The sequence below is a fragment of the Dendrobates tinctorius genome, unplaced genomic scaffold, assembly GCF_039654945.1.
Source record: "Dendrobates tinctorius isolate UK_male_01 unplaced genomic scaffold, ASM3965494v1 ptg000159l, whole genome shotgun sequence".
In the NCBI taxonomy this organism is placed as follows: domain Eukaryota; kingdom Metazoa; phylum Chordata; class Amphibia; order Anura; family Dendrobatidae; genus Dendrobates; species Dendrobates tinctorius.
This window is the reverse complement of record NW_027361826.1, coordinates 9,469,769-9,491,136: the sequence shown is the minus strand read 5'-3', so window position 1 is coordinate 9,491,136 and position 21,368 is coordinate 9,469,769. Positions and strand designations below refer to the sequence as shown.

The 21,368-nt window shown below is 46.8% G+C and overlaps 1 protein-coding gene across 2 annotated transcripts in view; it reads right to left on the bottom strand.

Annotated features, from left to right (window-relative positions):
* Positions 1–1,364: 1,364 nt before the first annotated feature.
* The window catches only part of GCAT (glycine C-acetyltransferase), a 71,831-nt gene continuing 51,827 nt past the window's right edge, over positions 1,365–21,368 (bottom strand). The window contains exons 8-10 of one of the 2 annotated variants that reach the window (XR_012220774.1): positions 15,086–15,138; positions 3,551–3,672; positions 1,652–1,788 (exon numbers count right to left, since the gene is read on the bottom strand). Coding sequence is in view for 1 of the 2 variants with exons in the window: in XM_073549497.1 (XP_073405598.1) it covers positions 1,637–1,788; positions 3,551–3,672 (274 nt within the window). In the remaining variant the exon portion in view is untranslated. Of the gene's footprint in view, positions 1,789–3,550; positions 3,673–15,085; positions 15,139–21,368 lie in introns of both variants that reach the window. The other variant, XM_073549497.1, reaches the window with a different exon arrangement.

Here is a 21,368-nt window from a genome sequence, read left to right as displayed (position 1 = left end):
CATTATTCTCTATGTGGAGTGCGGGTGGAGGTCGGTGCTGGAGGCTCCATTATTCTCTATGTGGAGTGTGGCTCTGCGGGTGGAGGTCGGTGCTGGAGGCTCCATTATTCTCTATGTGGAGTGTGGCTCTGCGGGTGGAGGTCGGTGCTGGAGGCTCCATTATTCTCTATGTGGCGTGTGGCTCTGCGGGTGGAGGTCGGTGCTGGAGGCTCCATTATTCTCTATGTGGAGTGCGGCTCTGCGGGTGGAGGTAGGTGCTGGAGGCCCCATTATTCTCTATGTGGAGTGCGGGTGGAGGTCGGTGCTGGAGGCTCCATTATTCTCTATGTGGAGTGTGGCTCTGCGGGTGGAGGTAGGTGCTGGAGGCCCCATTATTCTCTATGTGGAGTGCGGGTGGAGGTCGGTGCTGGAGGCTCCATTATTCTCTATGTGGAGTGTGGCTCTGCGGGTGGAGGTCGGTGCTGGAGGCTCCATTATTCTCTATGTGGAGTGCGGCTCTGCGGGTGGAGGTCGGTGCTGGAGGCTCCATTATTCTCTATGTGGAGTGCGGCTCTGCGGGTGGAGGTCGGTGCTGGAGGCTCCATTATCCTCTATGTGGAGTGCGGCTCTGCGGGTGGAGGTCGGTGCTGGAGGCTCCATTATTCTCTATGTGGAGTGTGGCTCTGCGGGTGGAGGTCGGTGCTGGAGGCTCCATTATTCTCTATGTGGAGTGCGGCTCTGCGGGTGGAGGTAGGTGCTGGAGGCCCCATTATTCTCTATGTGGAGTGCGGGTGGAGGTCGTTGCTGGAGGCTCCATTATTCTCTATGTGGAGTGTGGCTCTGCGGGTGGAGGTAGGTGCTGGAGGCCCCATTATTCTCTATGTGGAGTGCGGGTGGAGGTCGTTGCTGGAGGCTCCATTATTCTCTATGTGGAGTGCGGCTCTGCGGGTGGAGGTCGGTGCTGGAGGCTCCATTATTCTCTATGTGGAGTGCGGCTCTGCGGGTGGAGGTCGGTGCTGGAGGCTCCATTATTCTCTATGTGGAGTGCGGCTCTGCGGGTGGAGGTCGGTGCTGGAGGCTCCATTATTCTCTATGTGGAGTGCGGCTCTGCGGGTGGAGGTCGGTGCTGGAGGCCCCATTATTCTCTATGTGGAGTGCGGCTCTACGATTCGTGACCCCCGTCACGTGACGAGGGGGGCCCACAGAGTCTGAACTGCCCCGGGCCCTGGCTACCCTTAATCCACCCCTGGCTGTGAGTCAGTACACAATGAGTGAGAGGACACACCCCGAGTTATTCTAGAACAGCTCAGACAGGTTTATAGCAATTAAATGCAGCAAGTAAAGATCGTACATTCAATTAAAAAAAAAAACCATTAAAATACACGTCATAGAACAGATCTGCTTTTATTGAGGTCACTATGATAGTAATGACTTGTCAAATGACTCCTACACCAAACTGTGCATGGTACTCCGCTGCAGGGAGCTACACAGGTACAAGGTGTTGGTGAGAGATTTGGCTATTGAGGCACTGTTTGCTTTGGCACAGAGTCACAAAAAGGCATATAAAGCTTTTTCAGCAAATCTTGTTCTACTGAGCAACAGCAACTTCTTTGTAGATAACTTCACAGTTGCGTTGGTCAGGGATGTTCTTTGGTCCTTAGGGCACAACCTCAAGTTTCCGGCCCACCTCTGTAAATGCCTGCACACAGTTGTCAATGTCCTCGTCACTGTGAGCTGCAGAAATCTGGACACGGATGCGAGCTTTCCCCTTTGGGACCACTGGGAAGCTAAATCCGATTACATAAATGCCTAAAAAGGTAAAAAAAAAAATAAAAACTCAGAAGAATTACATTTACTATACATTACTGGGTATACAGTAGTGGTGGCACACAGGACTGGGTGACATTCTAGGCAGTCGCTTGTCCACCATACTATGGCTGGATCTTCTGCACCAGGTCATTATCTAAGAAAAGGTCACACGAGTCATAAGGACCTTATTATTAATTTACTCTCCTCCTTATATATAAAAAAATGACTTACATTTAGAAATATGAAAAATGTATACCCAAACAGCAGATTACAGAGCAGGCAATGCAGAGGCTCAGACTTCTCTTCATGTCTGGTTACTGATCTTCAGATTGTAAATGACGATGCGTCCAATCTCATCTATGGGGTGGTCATTGCCCCTTTATTTTTACTTTAGCGGAGCACAGCCTTGTTATTAGGCTAGAGTCATGCTGTATGTGGGCACTATGTTCCGCATACAAATCGGAAAAAAAAAAAAAAAACATGCTCAAAGACTATTATTCACCAAATTTGCGTCTTTTTGTATGTAGCCGATTAAAATCGACAAATCCAAGCCTGCAAGAAAACGTTGTTTTTTCCTTTCAATGGGAGTCAGTCTGAACACATTGTGAACCTAGCTTTAGGATAAGGGTGTGTGCACATGCTGCGGATTGTGCTGCACAATTTTCCGCGCGGATTTGTGTAAATCCGCAGGTAAAACCGCAGGTCAAAGAGACCTGCGGTTTATCTGCAGATTCTCTGCGGTTTGGCCTGCAGTTTTCCCCTGCGGTTTGACACCTGCCATGGAGCAGGTGCCAAACCGCAGCGGAATCCGCACAAAGAATTGACATGCTGCGGATTTGAAACCGCAGCAAATCCACGCAGAAAATTCCGCACCGTGTGCACTGCAGATTTAATTTTCCATTGATTATAATGGTATGGATTCGCAGGACCAAAACCGCTGCGGATCCGCAGCAGAATCCGCAGTGTGTGCACACACCCTTAGCAGTTTCCTCAGCTTCACAAGCTTGGTTACTTTGTTCCACAAGGAGGAGTACTCTATTTTTATGTCCCAATTTTTACTTAAAAACAAATTAATAAAGAATTTGTGAAGAGCTGTTTTGCTGTGGAATCTGAGAGAAAAATGAGCAGGGGTAAAGACCCTGATTCCAGCAGTTTGTCACGTACTGGGCTACTTGGCGCAGTTTTGATAGAATCCCTCTTTTCCTTGCTGTAAATGTTGCAGTGCTATAAATGCTATTTCCTGTATAACCCCGCCCACACTCATGATTGGCAGCTTTCTTTGTACACTGCTCATTATCAGCAAGCTGTTAATTAGTGGTGAAGGTGGGGTAACTCAGAATAGCTGGACTACCTAACACGTGACATCTAGTCCTATATTGATAATCTTCTGCTGATAAAACACCAATTGTATTGAGACTACAGCAAGCTACTAATGGCAAGCGACATCCCTGGAACCAGGCTATCTACTGCTACATCATGCTGCTCTCAGAATAAATAGCAATATAACTTCTGAAAATGTCCCTTTACATAGCATGCATCAAGATCACATGGTAAAATGTTGTTACAAATTCTAAAATGAAATAAAAGTGGATCCATACAATGTCATGTTCAAACAAAGGACAGAAAGTTTTCCTTTTATTCTCTTCAATTGTTTTACATCTACTCTGATGGCAAAAGGATATATTAAAAACCTGCTAGAAACTGCCCTGAGAACGAACCCATCACCATGCCCACTAGGTTTATTGCGACCAATGTCACTAACCTCTTTCTAACATCTCATCTGCCATAGATGAAGCCAGTCTGGCATCGCCAAGCATTACTGGACAGATTGGATGATATTTTCCAGAAATGGTGAAGCCTGCAGCTGTCATCTTGTTACGGAACCTAAAAAGCAGAATTAGGCGCTGAAAGATTCATATTGTAACAAAAACAGTCTAAAAAAGTTAGAAGTAAAAGAAGGCCTCAACGACATCCAGCCCCCCACGAAAAAAAAAAATTCTAGTGACTCTACTAGTCTATTAGGTCACCTGCACCAGCATACAAAACGCTGAAATATGGAGCAATGGATACTGAAGCTTTAGCTCAGTTTTTTGGAAAAGAAACCAAGAACATCTTTACTAAGATATCAATCTGCATGAACTAAAACCATGAAAATGGATGAGGCTGTAGTTGGTTTCTTAGGCCTCCTTCACACATTTTTTTTGCAATCAGTCGCAATCCGTCAAAGTGTGAAAAAAAAAAAAACGGATCCTGCGCAGATTGGGAAAAACTAATGTGATGGATCTTTTTTTTTTTTTTTTTTGACAGATCCGTTGCAGCAGCTGTAACTTGAGGTAAACTTTGTACCGAGAGAGATCGAGAGAGATCGAGAGAGATCGAGAGAGATCGAGAGAGATCGAGAGAGATCGAGAGAGATCGAGAGAGATCGAGAGAGATCGAGAGAGATCGAGAGAGATCGAGAGAGATCGAGAGAGATCGAGAGAGATCGAGAGAGATCGAGATCGAGAGAGATCGAGATTGAGAGAGATAGAGAGAGATAGAGATCGAGAGAGATAGAGAGAGATCGAGATCGAGAGAGATCGAGAGAGATAGAGAGAGATAGAGAGAGAGAGATAGAGATCGAGATCGAGAGAGATCGAGAGAGATCGAGAGAGATCGAGATTGAGAGAGATCGAGAGAGATCGAGAGAGATAGATAGAGAGAGATAGAGATCGAGATCGAGAGAGATCGAGAGAGATCGAGAGAGATCGAGATCGAGATTGAGAGAGATAGAGAGAGATAGAGATCGAGAGAGATAGAGATAGAGATCGAGAGAGATAGAGATAGAGATCGAGAGAGATCGAGATCGAGAGAGATCGAGAGAGATCGAGAGAGATCGAGAGAGATCGAGAGAGATCGAGAGAGATCGAGATCGAGATTGAGAGAGATAGAGAGAGATAGAGATCGAGAGAGATCGAGAGAGATCGAGAGAGATCGAGAGAGATCGAGATCGAGATTGAGAGAGATAGAGAGAGATAGAGATCGAGAGAGATAGAGATCGAGATCGAGAGAGATCGAGAGAGATAGAGATAGAGATCGAGAGAGATCGAGATCGAGAGAGATCGAGAGAGATCGAGATAGATAGAGAGAGATCGAGAGAGATCGAGAGAGATCGAGAGAGATCGAGAGAGATCGAGAGAGATCGAGAGAGATCGAGAGAGATCGAGAGAGATCGAGATCGAGAGAGATCGAGAGAGATCGAGATAGATAGAGAGAGATAGAGAGAGATAGAGATCGAGAGAGATCGAGATCGAGAGAGATCGAGAGAGATCGAGATAGATAGAGAGAGATAGAGATCGAGAGAGATAGAGATCGAGATCGAGAGAGATCGAGAGAGATAGAGAGAGATCGAGATCGAGAGAGATCGAGAGAGATAGAGAGAGATAGAGAGAGATAGAGATCGAGAGAGATAGAGATCGAGATTGAGAGAGATCGAGAGAGATCGAGATAGATAGAGAGAGATAGAGAGAGATAGAGATCGAGAGAGATCGAGAGAGATCGAGATAGATAGAGAGAGATAGAGAGAGATAGAGATCGAGAGAGATAGAGATCGAGATTGAGAGAGATCGAGAGAGATCGAGATCGAGATTGAGAGAGATCGAGAGAGATCGAGAGAGATAGAGATCGAGATCGAGAGAGATCGAGAGAGATCGAGAGAGATCGAGATCGAGATTGAGAGAGATAGAGAGAGATAGAGATCGAGAGAGATAGAGATAGAGATCGAGAGAGATAGAGATCGAGATCGAGAGAGATCGAGATCGAGAGAGATCGAGATCGAGAGAGATCGAGAGAGATCGAGATAGATAGAGAGAGATCGAGAGAGATCGAGAGAGATCGAGAGAGATCGAGAGAGATCGAGATTGAGAGAGATCGAGAGAGATCGAGATAGATAGAGAGAGATAGAGAGAGATCGAGATCGAGAGAGATCGAGAGAGATCGAGAGAGATCGAGAGAGAGAGATCGAGATCGAGAGAGATCGAGATCGAGAGAGATAGAGATCGAGATCGAGAGAGATCGAGATCGAGAGAGATCGAGAGAGATCGAGATAGATAGAGAGAGATCGAGAGAGATCGAGAGAGATCGAGAGAGATCGAGAGAGATCGAGATTGAGAGAGATCGAGATTGAGAGAGATCGAGATAGATAGAGAGAGATAGAGAGAGATCGAGATCGAGAGAGATCGAGAGAGATCGAGAGAGATCGAGAGAGATCGAGAGAGATCGAGAGAGAGAGATCGAGATCGAGAGAGATCGAGATCGAGAGAGATCGAGATCGAGAGAGATTGAGAGAGATCGAGAGAGATAGAGAGAGATCGAGAGAGATCGAGAGAGATAGAGATCGAGATTGAGAGAGATCGAGAGAGATCGAGATAGATAGAGAGAGATAGAGATCGAGAGAGAGAGAGATAGAGATCGAGAGAGAGAGAGATAGAGATCGAGATAGAGATAGAGATCGAGAGAGATCGAGATCGAGAGAGATCGAGAGAGATAGAGATCGAGATCGAGAGAGATCGAGAGAGATCGAGAGAGATCGAGAGAGATCGAGAGAGATCGAGAGAGATCGAGATCGAGAGAGATCGAGATCGAGATTGAGAGAGATAGAGAGAGATAGAGATCGAGAGAGATCGAGAGAGATCGAGATCGAGAGAGATCGAGATCGAGAGAGATCGAGATCGAGATTGAGAGAGATAGAGAGAGATAGAGATCGAGAGAGATAGAGATCGAGAGAGATCGAGAGAGATCGAGAGAGATCGAGAGAGATCGAGAGAGATCGAGAGAGAGAGAGATAGAGATTGAGAGAGATAGAGAGAGATAGAGATCGAGAGAGATCGAGAGAGATCGAGAGAGATCGAGATCGAGAGAGATCGAGATCGAGAGAGATCGAGATCGAGATTGAGAGAGATAGAGAGAGATAGAGATCGAGAGAGATAGAGATAGAGAGAGATCGAGAGAGATCGAGAGAGATCGAGATCGAGATTGAGAGAGATAGAGAGAGATAGAGATCGAGAGAGATAGAGATAGAGATCGAGATCGAGAGAGATCGAGATCGAGAGAGATCGAGATCGAGAGAGATCGAGAGAGATCGAGATAGATAGAGAGAGATCGAGAGAGATCGAGAGAGATCGAGAGAGATCGAGAGAGATCGAGATTGAGAGAGATCGAGAGAGATCGAGATAGATAGAGAGAGATAGAGAGAGATCGAGATCGAGAGAGATCGAGATCGAGATCGAGAGAGATAGAGATAGAGATCGAGAGAGATCGAGATAGATAGAGAGAGATAGAGAGAGATAGAGATCGAGATAGATAGAGAGAGATAGAGAGAGATAGAGATCGAGAGAGATAGAGATCGAGATCGAGATTGAGAGAGATCGAGATTGAGAGAGATCGAGATAGATAGAGAGAGATAGAGAGAGATCGAGATCGAGAGAGATCGAGAGAGATCGAGAGAGAGAGATCGAGATCGAGAGAGATCGAGATCGAGAGAGATAGAGATCGAGATCGAGAGAGATCGAGATCGAGAGAGATCGAGAGAGATCGAGATAGATAGAGAGAGATCGAGAGAGATCGAGAGAGATCGAGAGAGATCGAGAGAGATCGAGATTGAGAGAGATCGAGATTGAGAGAGATCGAGATAGATAGAGAGAGATAGAGAGAGATCGAGATCGAGAGAGATCGAGAGAGATCGAGAGAGATCGAGAGAGATCGAGAGAGAGAGATCGAGATCGAGAGAGATCGAGATCGAGAGAGATCGAGATCGAGAGAGATTGAGAGAGATCGAGAGAGATAGAGAGAGATCGAGAGAGATCGAGAGAGATAGAGATCGAGATTGAGAGAGATCGAGAGAGATCGAGATAGATAGAGAGAGATAGAGATCGAGAGAGAGAGAGATAGAGATCGAGAGAGAGAGAGATAGAGATCGAGATAGAGATAGAGATCGAGAGAGATCGAGATCGAGAGAGATCGAGAGAGATAGAGATCGAGATCGAGAGAGATCGAGAGAGATCGAGAGAGATCGAGAGAGATCGAGAGAGATCGAGATCGAGAGAGATCGAGATCGAGATTGAGAGAGATAGAGAGAGATAGAGATCGAGAGAGATCGAGAGAGATCGAGATCGAGAGAGATCGAGATCGAGAGAGATCGAGATCGAGATTGAGAGAGATAGAGAGAGATAGAGATCGAGAGAGATAGAGATCGAGAGAGATCGAGAGAGATCGAGAGAGATCGAGAGAGATCGAGAGAGATCGAGAGAGAGAGAGATAGAGATTGAGAGAGATAGAGAGAGATAGAGATCGAGAGAGATCGAGAGAGATCGAGAGAGATCGAGATCGAGAGAGATCGAGATCGAGAGAGATCGAGATCGAGATTGAGAGAGATAGAGAGAGATAGAGATCGAGAGAGATAGAGATAGAGAGAGATCGAGAGAGATCGAGAGAGATCGAGAGAGATCGAGATAGATAGAGAGAGAGAGATAGAGATCGAGAGAGATAGAGATCGAGATCGAGAGAGATCGAGATAGATAGAGAGAGAGAGATAGAGATCGAGAGAGATAGAGATCGAGATCGAGAGAGATCGAGATCGAGAGAGATCGAGATCGAGAGAGATCGAGAGAGATCGAGATAGATAGAGAGAGATAGAGATCGAGAGAGATCGAGAGAGATCGAGAGAGATCGATAGAGATAGAGATCGAGAGAGATCGAGATCGAGAGAGATCGAGATCGAGAGAGATCGAGATCGAGAGAGATCGAGAGAGATCGAGATCGAGATTGAGAGAGATAGAGAGAGATAGAGATCGAGAGAGATCGAGATCGAGAGAGATCGAGATCGAGATCGAGAGAGATCGAGAGAGATCGAGATCGAGAGAGATCGAGAGAGATCGAGAGAGATCGAGATCGAGAGAGATCGAGAGAGATCGAGATCGAGAGAGATAGAGATCGAGAGAGATAGAGATCGAGATAGATAGAGAGAGATAGAGAGAGATAGAGATCGAGAGAGATCGAGATCGAGAGAGATCGAGATCGAGATCGAGAGAGATCGAGAGAGATCGAGATCGAGAGAGATCGAGAGAGATCGAGATCGAGAGAGATAGAGATCGAGATAGAGAGAGATAGAGAGAGATAGAGATCGAGATCGAGAGAGATCGAGAGAGATCGAGAGAGATCGAGATAGATAGAGAGAGATAGAGATCGAGATAGAGAGAGATAGAGATAGAGATCGAGAGAGATCGAGAGAGATCGATAGAGATAGAGAGAGATCGAGATCGAGAGAGATCGAGATCGAGATTGAGAGAGATAGAGAGAGATAGAGATCGAGAGAGATCGAGATCGAGATCGAGAGAGATCGAGATCGAGAGAGATCGAGATCGAGATCGAGATTGAGAGAGATCGAGATCGAGATTGAGAGAGATAGAGAGAGATAGAGATCGAGAGAGATCGAGATCGAGAGAGATAGAGATCGAGATAGAGAGAGATAGAGATCGAGATCGAGAGAGATCGAGATCGAGAGAGATCGAGAGAGATCGAGATAGATAGAGAGAGATAGAGATCGAGATAGAGAGAGATCGAGAGAGATCGAGAGAGATCGAGAGAGATCGAGATAGATAGAGAGAGAGAGATAGAGATCGAGAGAGATAGAGATCGAGATCGAGAGAGATCGAGATAGATAGAGAGAGAGAGATAGAGATCGAGAGAGATAGAGATCGAGATCGAGAGAGATCGAGATCGAGATCGAGAGAGATCGAGAGAGATCGAGATAGATAGAGAGAGATAGAGATCGAGAGAGATCGAGAGAGATCGAGAGAGATCGATAGAGATCGAGATCGAGAGAGATCGAGATCGAGAGAGATCGAGATCGAGAGAGATCGAGAGAGATCGAGAGAGATCGAGAGAGATCGAGAGAGATCGAGATCGAGATTGAGAGAGATAGAGAGAGATAGAGATCGAGAGAGATCGAGATCGAGAGAGATCGAGATCGAGATCGAGAGAGATCGAGAGAGATCGAGATCGAGAGAGATCGAGAGAGATCGAGATCGAGAGAGATAGAGATCGAGAGAGATAGAGATCGAGATAGATAGAGAGAGATAGAGAGAGATAGAGATCGAGAGAGATCGAGATCGAGAGAGATCGAGATCGAGATCGAGAGAGATCGAGAGAGATCGAGATCGAGAGAGATCGAGAGAGATCGAGATCGAGAGAGATAGAGATCGAGATAGAGAGAGATAGAGAGAGATAGAGATCGAGATCGAGAGAGATCGAGAGAGATCGAGAGAGATCGAGATAGATAGAGAGAGATAGAGATCGAGATAGAGAGAGATAGAGATAGAGATCGAGAGAGATCGAGAGAGATCGATAGAGATAGAGAGAGATCGAGATCGAGAGAGATCGAGATCGAGATTGAGAGAGATAGAGAGAGATAGAGATCGAGAGAGATCGAGATCGAGATCGAGAGAGATCGAGATCGAGATCGAGATTGAGAGAGATCGAGATCGAGATTGAGAGAGATAGAGAGAGATAGAGATCGAGAGAGATCGAGATCGAGAGAGATCGAGATAGATAGAGAGAGATAGAGATCGAGATAGAGAGAGATAGAGATAGAGATCGAGAGAGATCGAGAGAGATCGAGAGAGATCGATAGAGATAGAGAGAGATCGAGATCGAGAGAGATCGAGATAGATAGAGAGAGATAGAGATCGAGAGAGATCGAGAGAGATCGAGAGAGATCGAGATAGATAGAGAGAGATAGAGAGAGATCGAGAGAGATAGAGATCGAGATCGAGAGAGATCGAGAGAGATCGAGAGAGATCGAGATAGATAGAGAGAGATCGAGATAGATAGAGAGAGATAGAGATCGAGATCGAGAGAGATCGAGATCGAGAGAGATCGAGATCGAGAGAGATCGAGAGAGATCGAGATAGATAGAGAGAGATCGAGATCGAGAGAGATCGAGAGAGATCGAGAGAGATCGAGAGAGATAGAGAGAGATCGAGATCGAGAGAGATAGAGATCGAGATAGAGAGAGATAGAGATCGAGATAGAGAGAGATAGAGATCGAGAGAGATCGAGAGAGATCGAGAGAGATCGAGAGAGATCGAGATCGAGATCGAGAGAGATCGAGAGAGATCGAGAGAGATCGAGAGAGATCGAGATCGAGATTGAGAGAGATAGAGAGAGATAGAGATCGAGAGAGATAGAGATAGAGAGAGATCGAGAGAGATCGAGAGAGATCGAGAGAGATCGAGATAGATAGAGAGAGATCGAGATCGAGAGAGATAGAGATCGAGAGAGATCGAGAGAGATAGAGATCGAGAGAGATCGAGAGAGATCGAGATAGATAGAGAGAGAGAGAGATCGAGAGAGATCGAGAGAGATCGAGATAGATCGAGATAGATAGAGAGAGAGAGAGATCGAGAGAGATCGAGAGAGATCGAGATAGATAGAGAGAGATAGAGATCGAGATAGAGATAGAGATCGAGATAGAGAGAGATAGAGAGAGATCGAGAGAGATAGAGATCGAGATCGAGAGAGATCGAGAGAGATCGAGAGAGATCGAGAGAGATCGAGAGAGATCGAGAGAGATCGAGAGAGATCGAGAGAGATCGAGAGAGATCGAGAGAGATCGAGAGAGATCGAGATAGATAGAGAGAGATAGAGATCGAGATAGAGATAGAGATCGAGATAGAGAGAGATAGAGATCGAGAGAGATCGAGAGAGATCGAGATCGAGAGAGATAGAGATAGAGATAGAGATCGAGATCGAGAGAGATCGAGAGAGATCGAGAGAGATCGAGAGAGATCGAGAGAGATCGAGAGAGATCGAGAGAGATCGAGATTTTATGTGCCAGAATGGAAGACGCAGCTGTAGGGGTTAAAGGAATAGAAATTATTCCGGGAATGCTCAGTTCTAAAAAACGGAATCAGTCGCCGGATTCCGTCTTTTGACGGACAGCGACGGATCCTGAGGCCATAGGCTTCCATTATAGCCATCGACTGATGGCGCTGGATCCGTCGCTGTCTGACTTTTCAACATAGACAAAAAACGTTCCTATGTCCGTTGTCTCCAGCTGACGGACAAAGATTTTCCGACGGATCTGCCGAACTACGGATGAAACGTGTGGCCATCCGTCGCAATCCGTTGCTAATACAAGTCTGAGAAAAAAAACAGATCCAGCAGCATCAGTTACTGGATCCGTTTTTTTTTTTTTTTTTCAAAAAAACGATGGATTGTGACTGATGGCAAAAAACTAATGTGTGAAAGAGGCCTTATTCGTCAGTTTCTTATTCGGCAATTTTTTCTTTTCTGTTTTTTATAGGTTTAACAACAAAAAAATCATCATCACAATAATTACATACAATGCAGTGAGGCGCCCTGATGTGAACACACTTAAAAACAATTATAAAACTGGTCCAAAAATGGGCATCAAAGTGGGCACCAAAGGGCGTTAATGAAAGGGATAAATGACTTTGGGCCACTGATATCACACTGCAAACATATAGAACAAGGAGCCCCACATCAAAACCCAGGTCTCTCCAGCCTGGCCCAAATGGGTTCTGGGCATCAGAATTGGCATCAAAGTGGGCACACAGCCAATTTTCACAGATTTGAATAAGTTACTGATGTTTTTAAGAGATTAAATGACTTTGGGCCACTGACGTGTATTCTTAGAGTGAGATCAGTGGCCCAAAGTCATTTAACCCCTTAAAAACATAAGTTACTTATTCAGATCTGTGAAAATTGGCTGTTTGCCCACTTTGATGACAATTTTGATGCCCAGAACCCATTTGGGCCAAGCTAGAGGGACCTGGGTTTGATGCACGGCATCACTATCTGTGTATTCTTAGTGAAATCAGTAGAACAGTCATTTAACCCCTAAAAAATTGAATTAAACTTACCGGTAATTAGGTTTCTAATAACCTACCAAGACAGCACACAGAAGGATGTAATCTTATCCTAATAGGGACAGGAAATGCGAAAGAGGTCAAATAGCCCCTCATACCTCCATCCCCCAGTGTTATTATAAAGGACCACAATAGAATGAATGCTTGATCATATTTACTACTACTGGTTCCAAATTAGGTAGAGGGGTGGGAAATACCCGTTCTGTCGTGGTAGGTTATTAGAAATCGAATTACCGGTAAGTCTAATTCTACTTTCTCCAATAGAGGAGGAATACCAAAGGTTAATGCTTTAGGGAGGGACAGCTGCTTGGAGAACTTTTCTCCCAAATGATAGGTCTCTGTCGTAAGTTAGGTCAAGTCTATAATGGTTCATAAAGATATGGACAGAAGACCAGGTAGTGGCTCTGCATATCTGCTCGATGGAAAAGCTGGCCCTTTCTGCCTACGAAACCGCCATTGCTCTGGGGGAATGAGCTGTGAACTTTTCTGGAGGCGTGAGATTAGGAATTTGATAAACTTCAATAATTGCTCTCTTGATCCAGTTCGCCACTGTAGCCTTAGATACCTTCTTTCCGCTATTCTGGCCATAGGGTTGGATGAATAGGTTCTCATCTTTTCTCCACTCCCTGGTTATGTGGAGATAATGTAAGATCACCCTCCTTAAAGCCCCGTCTCACATAGCGAGATCGCTAGTGTGTCACCGATTTTGTGACACAACAGCGATCTCGCCTGCAATCTCTACATGTGACACACAGCAGCGACCAGCCCCCCTGCTGAATATCGCGGGCCATTTTTTCGCATCGCCGTGTTTGATCGCTGGATCGTTGCTGCATCGCTGGAGAGATCTGCCTGTTTGGCAGCTTACTAGCGATCATTTAGCGACGCACCAGCGATCCCTACCAGGTCGCATCGTCTGGATCGCTGGTGCGTCGCTAAGTGAAACGGGACCCTTACTTCAAGAGAGTGGAATTCTTCTTCTTTCTTGTTGTTTGGATTCTGGCAAAAGGAAGGTATTATGTCCTGATTTTTGTGGAAATCAGAAACGGGGAACACTAGCCGGTCCTCCAATATCTTCAGATAGGGCTCTTCCATTGAAAGGGCATGTAACTCCCCTACTTGTCTGGCTGTTGTAATTGCCACCAGGAATGCCATCTTCCAAGACAGCCCTTCCATCATTATTGTAGGCTGAGGCGCAAAAGGTGGGAGCGCTAAACCTCTCAAGACGATGTTAAGGTCCCAGGCCAGAACCTGAGTGATTGACCAAGCCCTTGTGGAACAGCAGCAAAGTATGAGCTCAATGCCGCAACCTGCACTTTAAGGGTGCTAGGTACAAGTCCCTTTTCTAATCCATACTGTAGAAAATCTAGGATTCGACTGATATTGGCCTGTCGGGGATCTGGCCGTTCTGGTGCATACCATGACACAAATTTTTTCCAGGTCTTCAGGTATATTGTATTGGTCACCGGCTTCCTACTTTTCTGAAGCATGTTGATGACTCTCTCTGATAGACCCTTGGACCTCAGGGTAGAAAACCCAGAAGCCAAGCTGCCAGTTCTCCATGTCCGGGTGAAAGACTGGTCCCTGGTGTAGAAGATCCCTGATTGGTGGCAGGATCAGAGGATCGTCTATACTTAGGCTGGATATGGTGCCATACCAGCACCTCCTTGGCCAGAGGGGTGCTACTAAAATGACTATGGTCTGTTCGTGTCTTATTTTCTGAAGAGTCTTTGGTAAGAGGGGAGTCGGAGGGAAAGCGTAGGCTAACCTGAATTGCCACTGGTGGGCCAAGGCATCTATACCTAGGTCTAGTGAATAATAGTAAGTCACATTTGTATTTTGACGGTCTGCAAATAGGTCGACCTCCGGGCAACCCCATCTCTCGACCAACATCTGGAACACTTCTGTATTCAGACTCCACTCCCTGGATGGACATCTCTTCTGCTGAGAAAGTCGGCTTGCTTGTTGCCTACTCCCTTTATGTGAAGGGCTGACACCGAAAGAAGATGTTCTTCGGCCTAAGATAATATTCTTGCCGAGATGGCTCTTAGTTCTCCATATTTTGAACTTCCTTGATGCCAGAGGTGTGCTACTGTGGTTACGTTGTCCGAGTAGTCTTGGGCACACTGGACTATTGACACAGCTGCCCTGAGGGTCTCTTCCACCACCTTCAGTTCCCTGAAGTTTGAAGACTGCCTCCTTATCTCGAGTGGCCAGAGACCTTGGAAAAATATGTGGGAGACCACAGCCCCCCCCCCCCCCCAACCTCTCCTGCTAGCATCCACCTCTATAATGACTAGTGGGGTCTGGACCCACGGTACTCCCTAGTTCAGCTTTTCTGGATTGTTCCACCAACACAGCGAGGCTCGTACCCGAGTTGGTATTGATATCTTCTTGTCTAGAGAACTGGGGAGACCGTCCCATTCTGTTAGAATAAAACTCAAAATTAGCTGGGACAGCACACTAAAATAAAATGAAATAAGACTCAGTAGGTTAATTGTGGTGAACACCTGTGTAAATTGTGTGCCCTCTCCCAGAAGATTGGATGGCAGACCATCCAGTACAACATAAAGACCAACTTAGAATGGTGAAAGAGATACTGACAGGAACCGTAAATATGAATTGATAAAAGTAAGAAAATAAAATATAATAGCTTGAATAAAATAGCCTTTAAAATTTTGCCTCAACAACAAGAAATATTTAAAAAATGTGCATAAAAGGCAATTAAACCGCTATAATATAATGAGCATATATAAATATATAGGATCATAAATGAAATACAAATAGTGGACCAGATGAAAATATGCTCATGTATCATCTATACCCAAACCTCACAGGCCTGTAGCAGATTGTGAGACCCTGTGAAAAACCACCATGGTTACTTACCGGTAGCCGGTTTTTCCGGAACCCATGACAGCACCACATGAGAGAGGGATCCGCCCCGCCAGGACAGGAACCTACTGAAACATAAGGGGCGGCACCTCTCCCCCGCTTCAGTTGGATTACAGAGCATTTGAGAGGACTTCCCGGTTAGTTACATATTTATCCAACACCACATCACACAAATACACCCGACTATTGTGCACACCCAAACGGTGAAAAAAGGGGGGGAAATATACGGGTGCTGTCATGGGTTCCGGAAAAACCGGCTACCGGTAAGTAACCATGGTGGTTTTCCCTTCACCCATGACAGCACCACATGAGAGATTCTGGAGACTTCGAACACCTTAGGGAGGGACCACCGCTTGCAGCACCCTTCTACCAAAGGTCAAGTCAGCAGAGGAGGATAGATTTAGTCTATAGTGTCTAAAGAAAGTTGAGGGTGAGGCCCAGGTAGCGGCCTTACAAATTTGCTCTATTGATACCTCTGCTTTCTCAGCCCAGGTGGTCGCCACGGCTCTGGTGGAATGAGCCTTGATGCCGTCAGGAACCGGGACGCCACTAGCTGAATAGGCTACACTAATGGCCTCCCTAATCCATCGGGCAATAGTCCCCTTTGACACTCCATAACCTTTCCTAGCCCCCTGGAAGGCTACGAATAGGGACTGGGACCTCCTCCACTGGCTGGTTATAGACATATACTCTACTAGGGTTCTTTTAACGTCTAGGCTATGAAATTTCTCCTCCCCTGGGTTTTTCGGATTCTCACAGAAGGAAGGGAGGACAATTTCTTGGTTTCGGTGAAAGTTAGTTACTACTTTCGGCAAGTAAACAGGGTCTGTTCTCATAACCACCCTATCCTGGTATATCTGGGTATATGGTGGGTTGACTGAGAGGGCCTGCAAGTCACTAACTCTACGTGCCGACGTTAGAGCTACCAAAATGATGGTTTTTAGGGTGAGGTTTTTAGTTGAAATCTGCTGTATGGGTTCAAACTGCTCCTTCGTAAGGGCTTCCAGCACCAGATTTAGATCCCATGGAGCTATTTTTGGTAAGGAAACTGGCCTAGATCTGTGGCAAGATTTTATGAACCTGGCTACCCATCTGTTTGCCGCTATATTGCAATTGTATAATGCACCCAGCGCTGAAACCTGTACCTTGAGGGTATTAACCGCCAGGCCTAGCTGTAGACCTGTCTGCAAGAACTCCAAGATGGACTCGATTGGGGGTTCTTGACCTAACGGTTTTCCCAGGAATTGTAGAAATTTCTTTCACGTCCCGCCATATATGTTGGTTGTTATTGGTTTTCTACTTTTCATTAGAGTAGTCACCAACCCCGGGGAAAAACCTTTATCTCTCAAAAGTGCCCTCAAATTCCACGCCGTCAGATCGAACCCCTTGACTTGTTTGTGGAATATCGGCCCCTGAGCTAATAAATCTGGAATTTCTGGCAGTACCCACGGGTCCGAGAGAGACATCATTTGCAGTAGTGAAAACCACGGTCTTTTTGGCCAGAACGGGGCTATGAGGATTACTCTGGCTTGCTCGTCTCTTATCTTTTTTACCACTGCCGGGATTAACGCTACTGGGGGAAAGGCATAGCTCAGTTTGAACAGCCACGGGATTTGCAGAGCGTCTACTGCCCACGGGTTTTCCCCTGGGTTTAATGAGCAGAACCTCCTCACCTGCCGGTTGTTTTTGGTGGCAAAGAGGTCGATCACTGGCTGCCCCCATAACTGTACTATCTTCTGGAATATTACACGATTTAAGGCCCACTCTCCCTGTTTTAACTTGTTGCGGCTTAAAAAGTCGGCTTGAACATTTTCTGTCCCTTTGATGTGTAGGGCCGTCAGGGAGGTTAGATGTTGTTCTGCTTTGAGAAAGATTCTTTTGGCTTCGTCCATTAGGGAGTTTGACCTTGTCCCTCCCTGGTGGTTGACATACGCCACTGCCACCCTGTTGTCTGACATAATTCGGACATTTTGACCCTGTAGCCTGGGAATGAATGCCCCCAAGGTTCTGTTTACCGCTCTTAACTCTCTTAAGTTGGAGGAAGCCTTCTGCTCTAGGTGACCCCAGGACCCTTGGGCTATTTGTTCTCTCAGGTGTGCCCCCCATCCCAAGGAGCTTGCGTCCGTCAATATTACATCGGACACGGGCCTGTGCCACAAAGTTCCCCCTGCTAAATTTGTGCTGTCTAGCCACCAAGTGAGAGAGTTTTTCCCCTTTTCGGAAAGTTCCAGCTTCCCTTCTAAACGCCCTTTCAATCGTTTCTGGGCTGACAAGATTTCCGCCTGCAGTTGTCGGGTATGAAACGGTGCCCAGTTGACCGCAGGGATACAGGCTGTTAGCATGCCCAACAGGGACATTGCCCTTCTTAGGGTCATGCGCGGTTGTTGTATTGCTGTAAGGGTCATTTCTCTCACTTTCTCTAGTTTTTTCTCTGGCAAGAGACAAACTTGACGGTTGGAGTCCAAGACGAAACCTAGAAATGTTTGTTTCCTTAGGGGTTGAAGTTTTGATTTCTTTAAGTTTACCATCCAACCCAGTCTTTGCAGGGTTTCTGTTATTTTCTCTACTTGATGTGCGCAGTGACGTTCTGAATTGCCAATGACCAAAAAATCGTCCAAGTAAGGCACCATAATCACATTGTGGATTCGAAGGAAAGCTGTCATTTCCGCTATTACTTTCGTAAAAATCCTTGGCGCTATGGAGATGACAAACGGAAGAGCTGTAAATTGAAAGTGCCTGAGGTCGCCCTGGATGTATAGGGCTACCCTCAGGTATTTCTGGTATTCTGGGTGCATCGGGATGTGGTAATAGGCATCCTTCAAATCTATTACGGCCATGAAGCAGTTGTGGTGTAACAGCTTTATGGCCGAAGACACTGATTCCATTTTGAATGTTTGGTTCATGATCCATTGATTGAGGCGCCTGAGATTTATTATCGTTCTGAAGGAGAGGTCTGGTTTTCTTATTAGGAAGAGGGGAGAATAGAACCCCCTTCTCTCTTGATCTTTTGGGACCTCTATTAGAACTTGTTTCTCCAACAGTCCTAAAATTTCTGTTTCTATGGCTGATTGCTCCCCTGGTTCCTTTCTGACGGGGGTCACCACAAATGAAGCTCTTGGATGCTGGAAAAAAGGGATTTTTAGGCCATTCTTTATAATGCTCAGAATCCAATTGTTGGCCGATATTTTCTCCCATTCTTGAGAAAAGAGCTTCAATCTTCCCCCCACCGGAGGGCTGGCGTCATTGCGGGGATTTTTTGGCGGTTGAGGTAGATCCCCCAAACATGAACCCTGGTTCTTTTTTCCTCTTGTCGTCCCACCTTTTCCGCTCTCCCGGGGGATGGCCCCGATTGAACTTTCCCCTCCGAAAGGGCGGTCTCCTTTGATCACCCATGAATCTGGGGAAGCCCTTCTTTTTATCCCCGGCCTTCTCCAAGATGTCATCCAGGTTTTTCCCAAACAGGAACTGCCCATCACATGGTAACGAGCATAATTTCGCCTTAGATTGAATGTCCCCAGGGCAGCCTTTGAGCCATAACCCCCGTCTTGCGGCGTTCGATAGCCCCGCTGCTCTTGCCGTTAACCTCATCGAGTCGGCGGAGGTGTCAGCCAAGAAAGCGGCAGCTCCGTGTAGCAAGTACATTTCTCCTAATATTTTCTCTCTTGGTACCTTGGAGACTAATTTTTCTTCAAGTTGTTGCAACCAGACCATTAATGAACGGGCTGTGCAGGTGCCGGCTATTGCCGGTTTCAGACCCCCTGCCGCTGCCTCCCAAGTGTGCCTTAGGTATGAGTCCGCTTTTTTATCCAAGGGATCTCTCAAAACCCCTGAATCCTCCAGGGGCAGGGCCGACTTCTTGGAAGACCTACACTGCTGCGTCAACCTTTGGGACCTTGTCCCAGACGTCCGTCTCTTTAGCCTCAAAGGGGTATCTTCGCTTTGAAGAGGAGGGAAGGCTACCTGACTTCTCCGGTTTCTTCCATTCTCTTTCGATTAGGGCCTGAACCTTGTCATTGACCGGAAAGGTACGCTTCTTCCTTTCTTGCAGGCCGCCAAACATTACATCCTCCAGTGATCTCTCTACCTTCTCCTCTTGCAGGCCCATAGTGGACCTGTTGGCTTTAAGGAGAGCGTCCGTATCTTCTACGGGAAAGCAAGGTCTGCCCCCCGTATCACTGTCTGAGGATGAAGATGACCCGTGCTCAACTTGATACTCCGAAGAGGAGGAGCCTGACGAGGAACTCGGGGAGGCTTTCCTACTCTTACTCTTCTTTTTTAACAATTTTTTAAGTGAGCCCTGTACCTGAGATTTTATCATCGATCTGAGGTTTGTTGCCAGGCTCGGCACCTCTTCAGCCATAGTTCGCTGGACACAGCTGACACAAGTCCTTTTGGTAGTCTTTTGCTAAAGGGCTGTGGCATATGGCACATTCTCTATTTTTCTTTTTGCTTATAGCTTTTTTGCCTCCCTAAAAAAAAAAAAAAAAAAAAGACAAGACATAGGAAAGCCTATTATTGTCTAACTTTCACGGAGATCACTCACCACCCAGGAAAGACGGATACCGGGCTCTGGGGCTGCAAAGGAGCGTGCGCTCTGCGCTCTTTTGATCTCGAGGAATCCCTCGATCGGTGACTCGGACGGCTGCTGCTTTTGCCGCTCGAGCGGCTCTTGCGACCAGAAGCTTGCGATGGGGGCAGAGACAATGGGGACGGTGAGCGATCCTCCTGAGACGCCATTGTCGCCCCTGCAGCCGCTTCTGCTCCTTTTATGCGGTGAGTGAGCCCCTCATTACCCCTCCCCCCCGCGACCACCAGCCGCTTCTCCTGGCCAGCGTCGCGCCCGGCGCCATGACCGTCGCTTCTTGATGACGTCAGCGGTCGTGCTCCCACGTCAGACGCCGGTCTCTGCCCCCGGCTTCCCCTGCATGCAGGGGAAGGAACGGGCGCGCGCGCAGGGGGAGGGCGGCACAGGGAGGAACCTCCGAAGGGAGGACATCGGAACGTGCCCGCACGAACTCGGGGCCCGTATGAGGAAAACCCCGGGGACTGCGCTACCAGCTGCCGACGGCCAGCGTCGCAGGTAAGCCAGCCCTGCATTTTTACACGCCGGGACGGCCCTGGGTCTTTTCATCCTGACAGGCACCGCCGCTGTCAGAGGGATTCCTTTCCAGGACAGGAACCCAACTGAAGCGGGGGAGAGGTGCCGCCCCTTATGTTTCAGTAGGTTCCAGTCCTGGCGGGGCGGATCCCTCTCTCATGTGGTGCTGTCATGGGTGAAGGGAAAATAGTCATTGCAGAAAAAATAAAGTGAAAAATAGTGCAAAAACTAATGGTTACTCCAACAGGAGTTGTGCAAAAGAAACTTTTTGCGCTTTGTGCAAAACAATGCAATAGTGCAAATTATGGTGCAGAAAAATATGCAGCAGTGCAATGAAGCTACAAAGATGCAAACAATAATAAGTAGGGCTGCAGCAATAAATGTGACTGTGCACCAAAAGTGCGCTGAATCATGTCGCAGGCATGTAGGTCATAAATATGCAACAGTGAAGATGCCAAGGTGTAAGCAATAATAACTCAGACTGCAGCAATGAAGTGACTGTGCACATATAGTGCGCTATATCATGGGCCAGACATATAAGCTAAGGCGGCAATAATGATACCTGCAAATCCAGGGAGGATGGGTGCCATGGTGTGCCTGTATAAACGCGCCCCGACGCGCGTTTTGGAAGTCTCCTTCGTCAGGGGGTGGTAGCTCCTCAACTG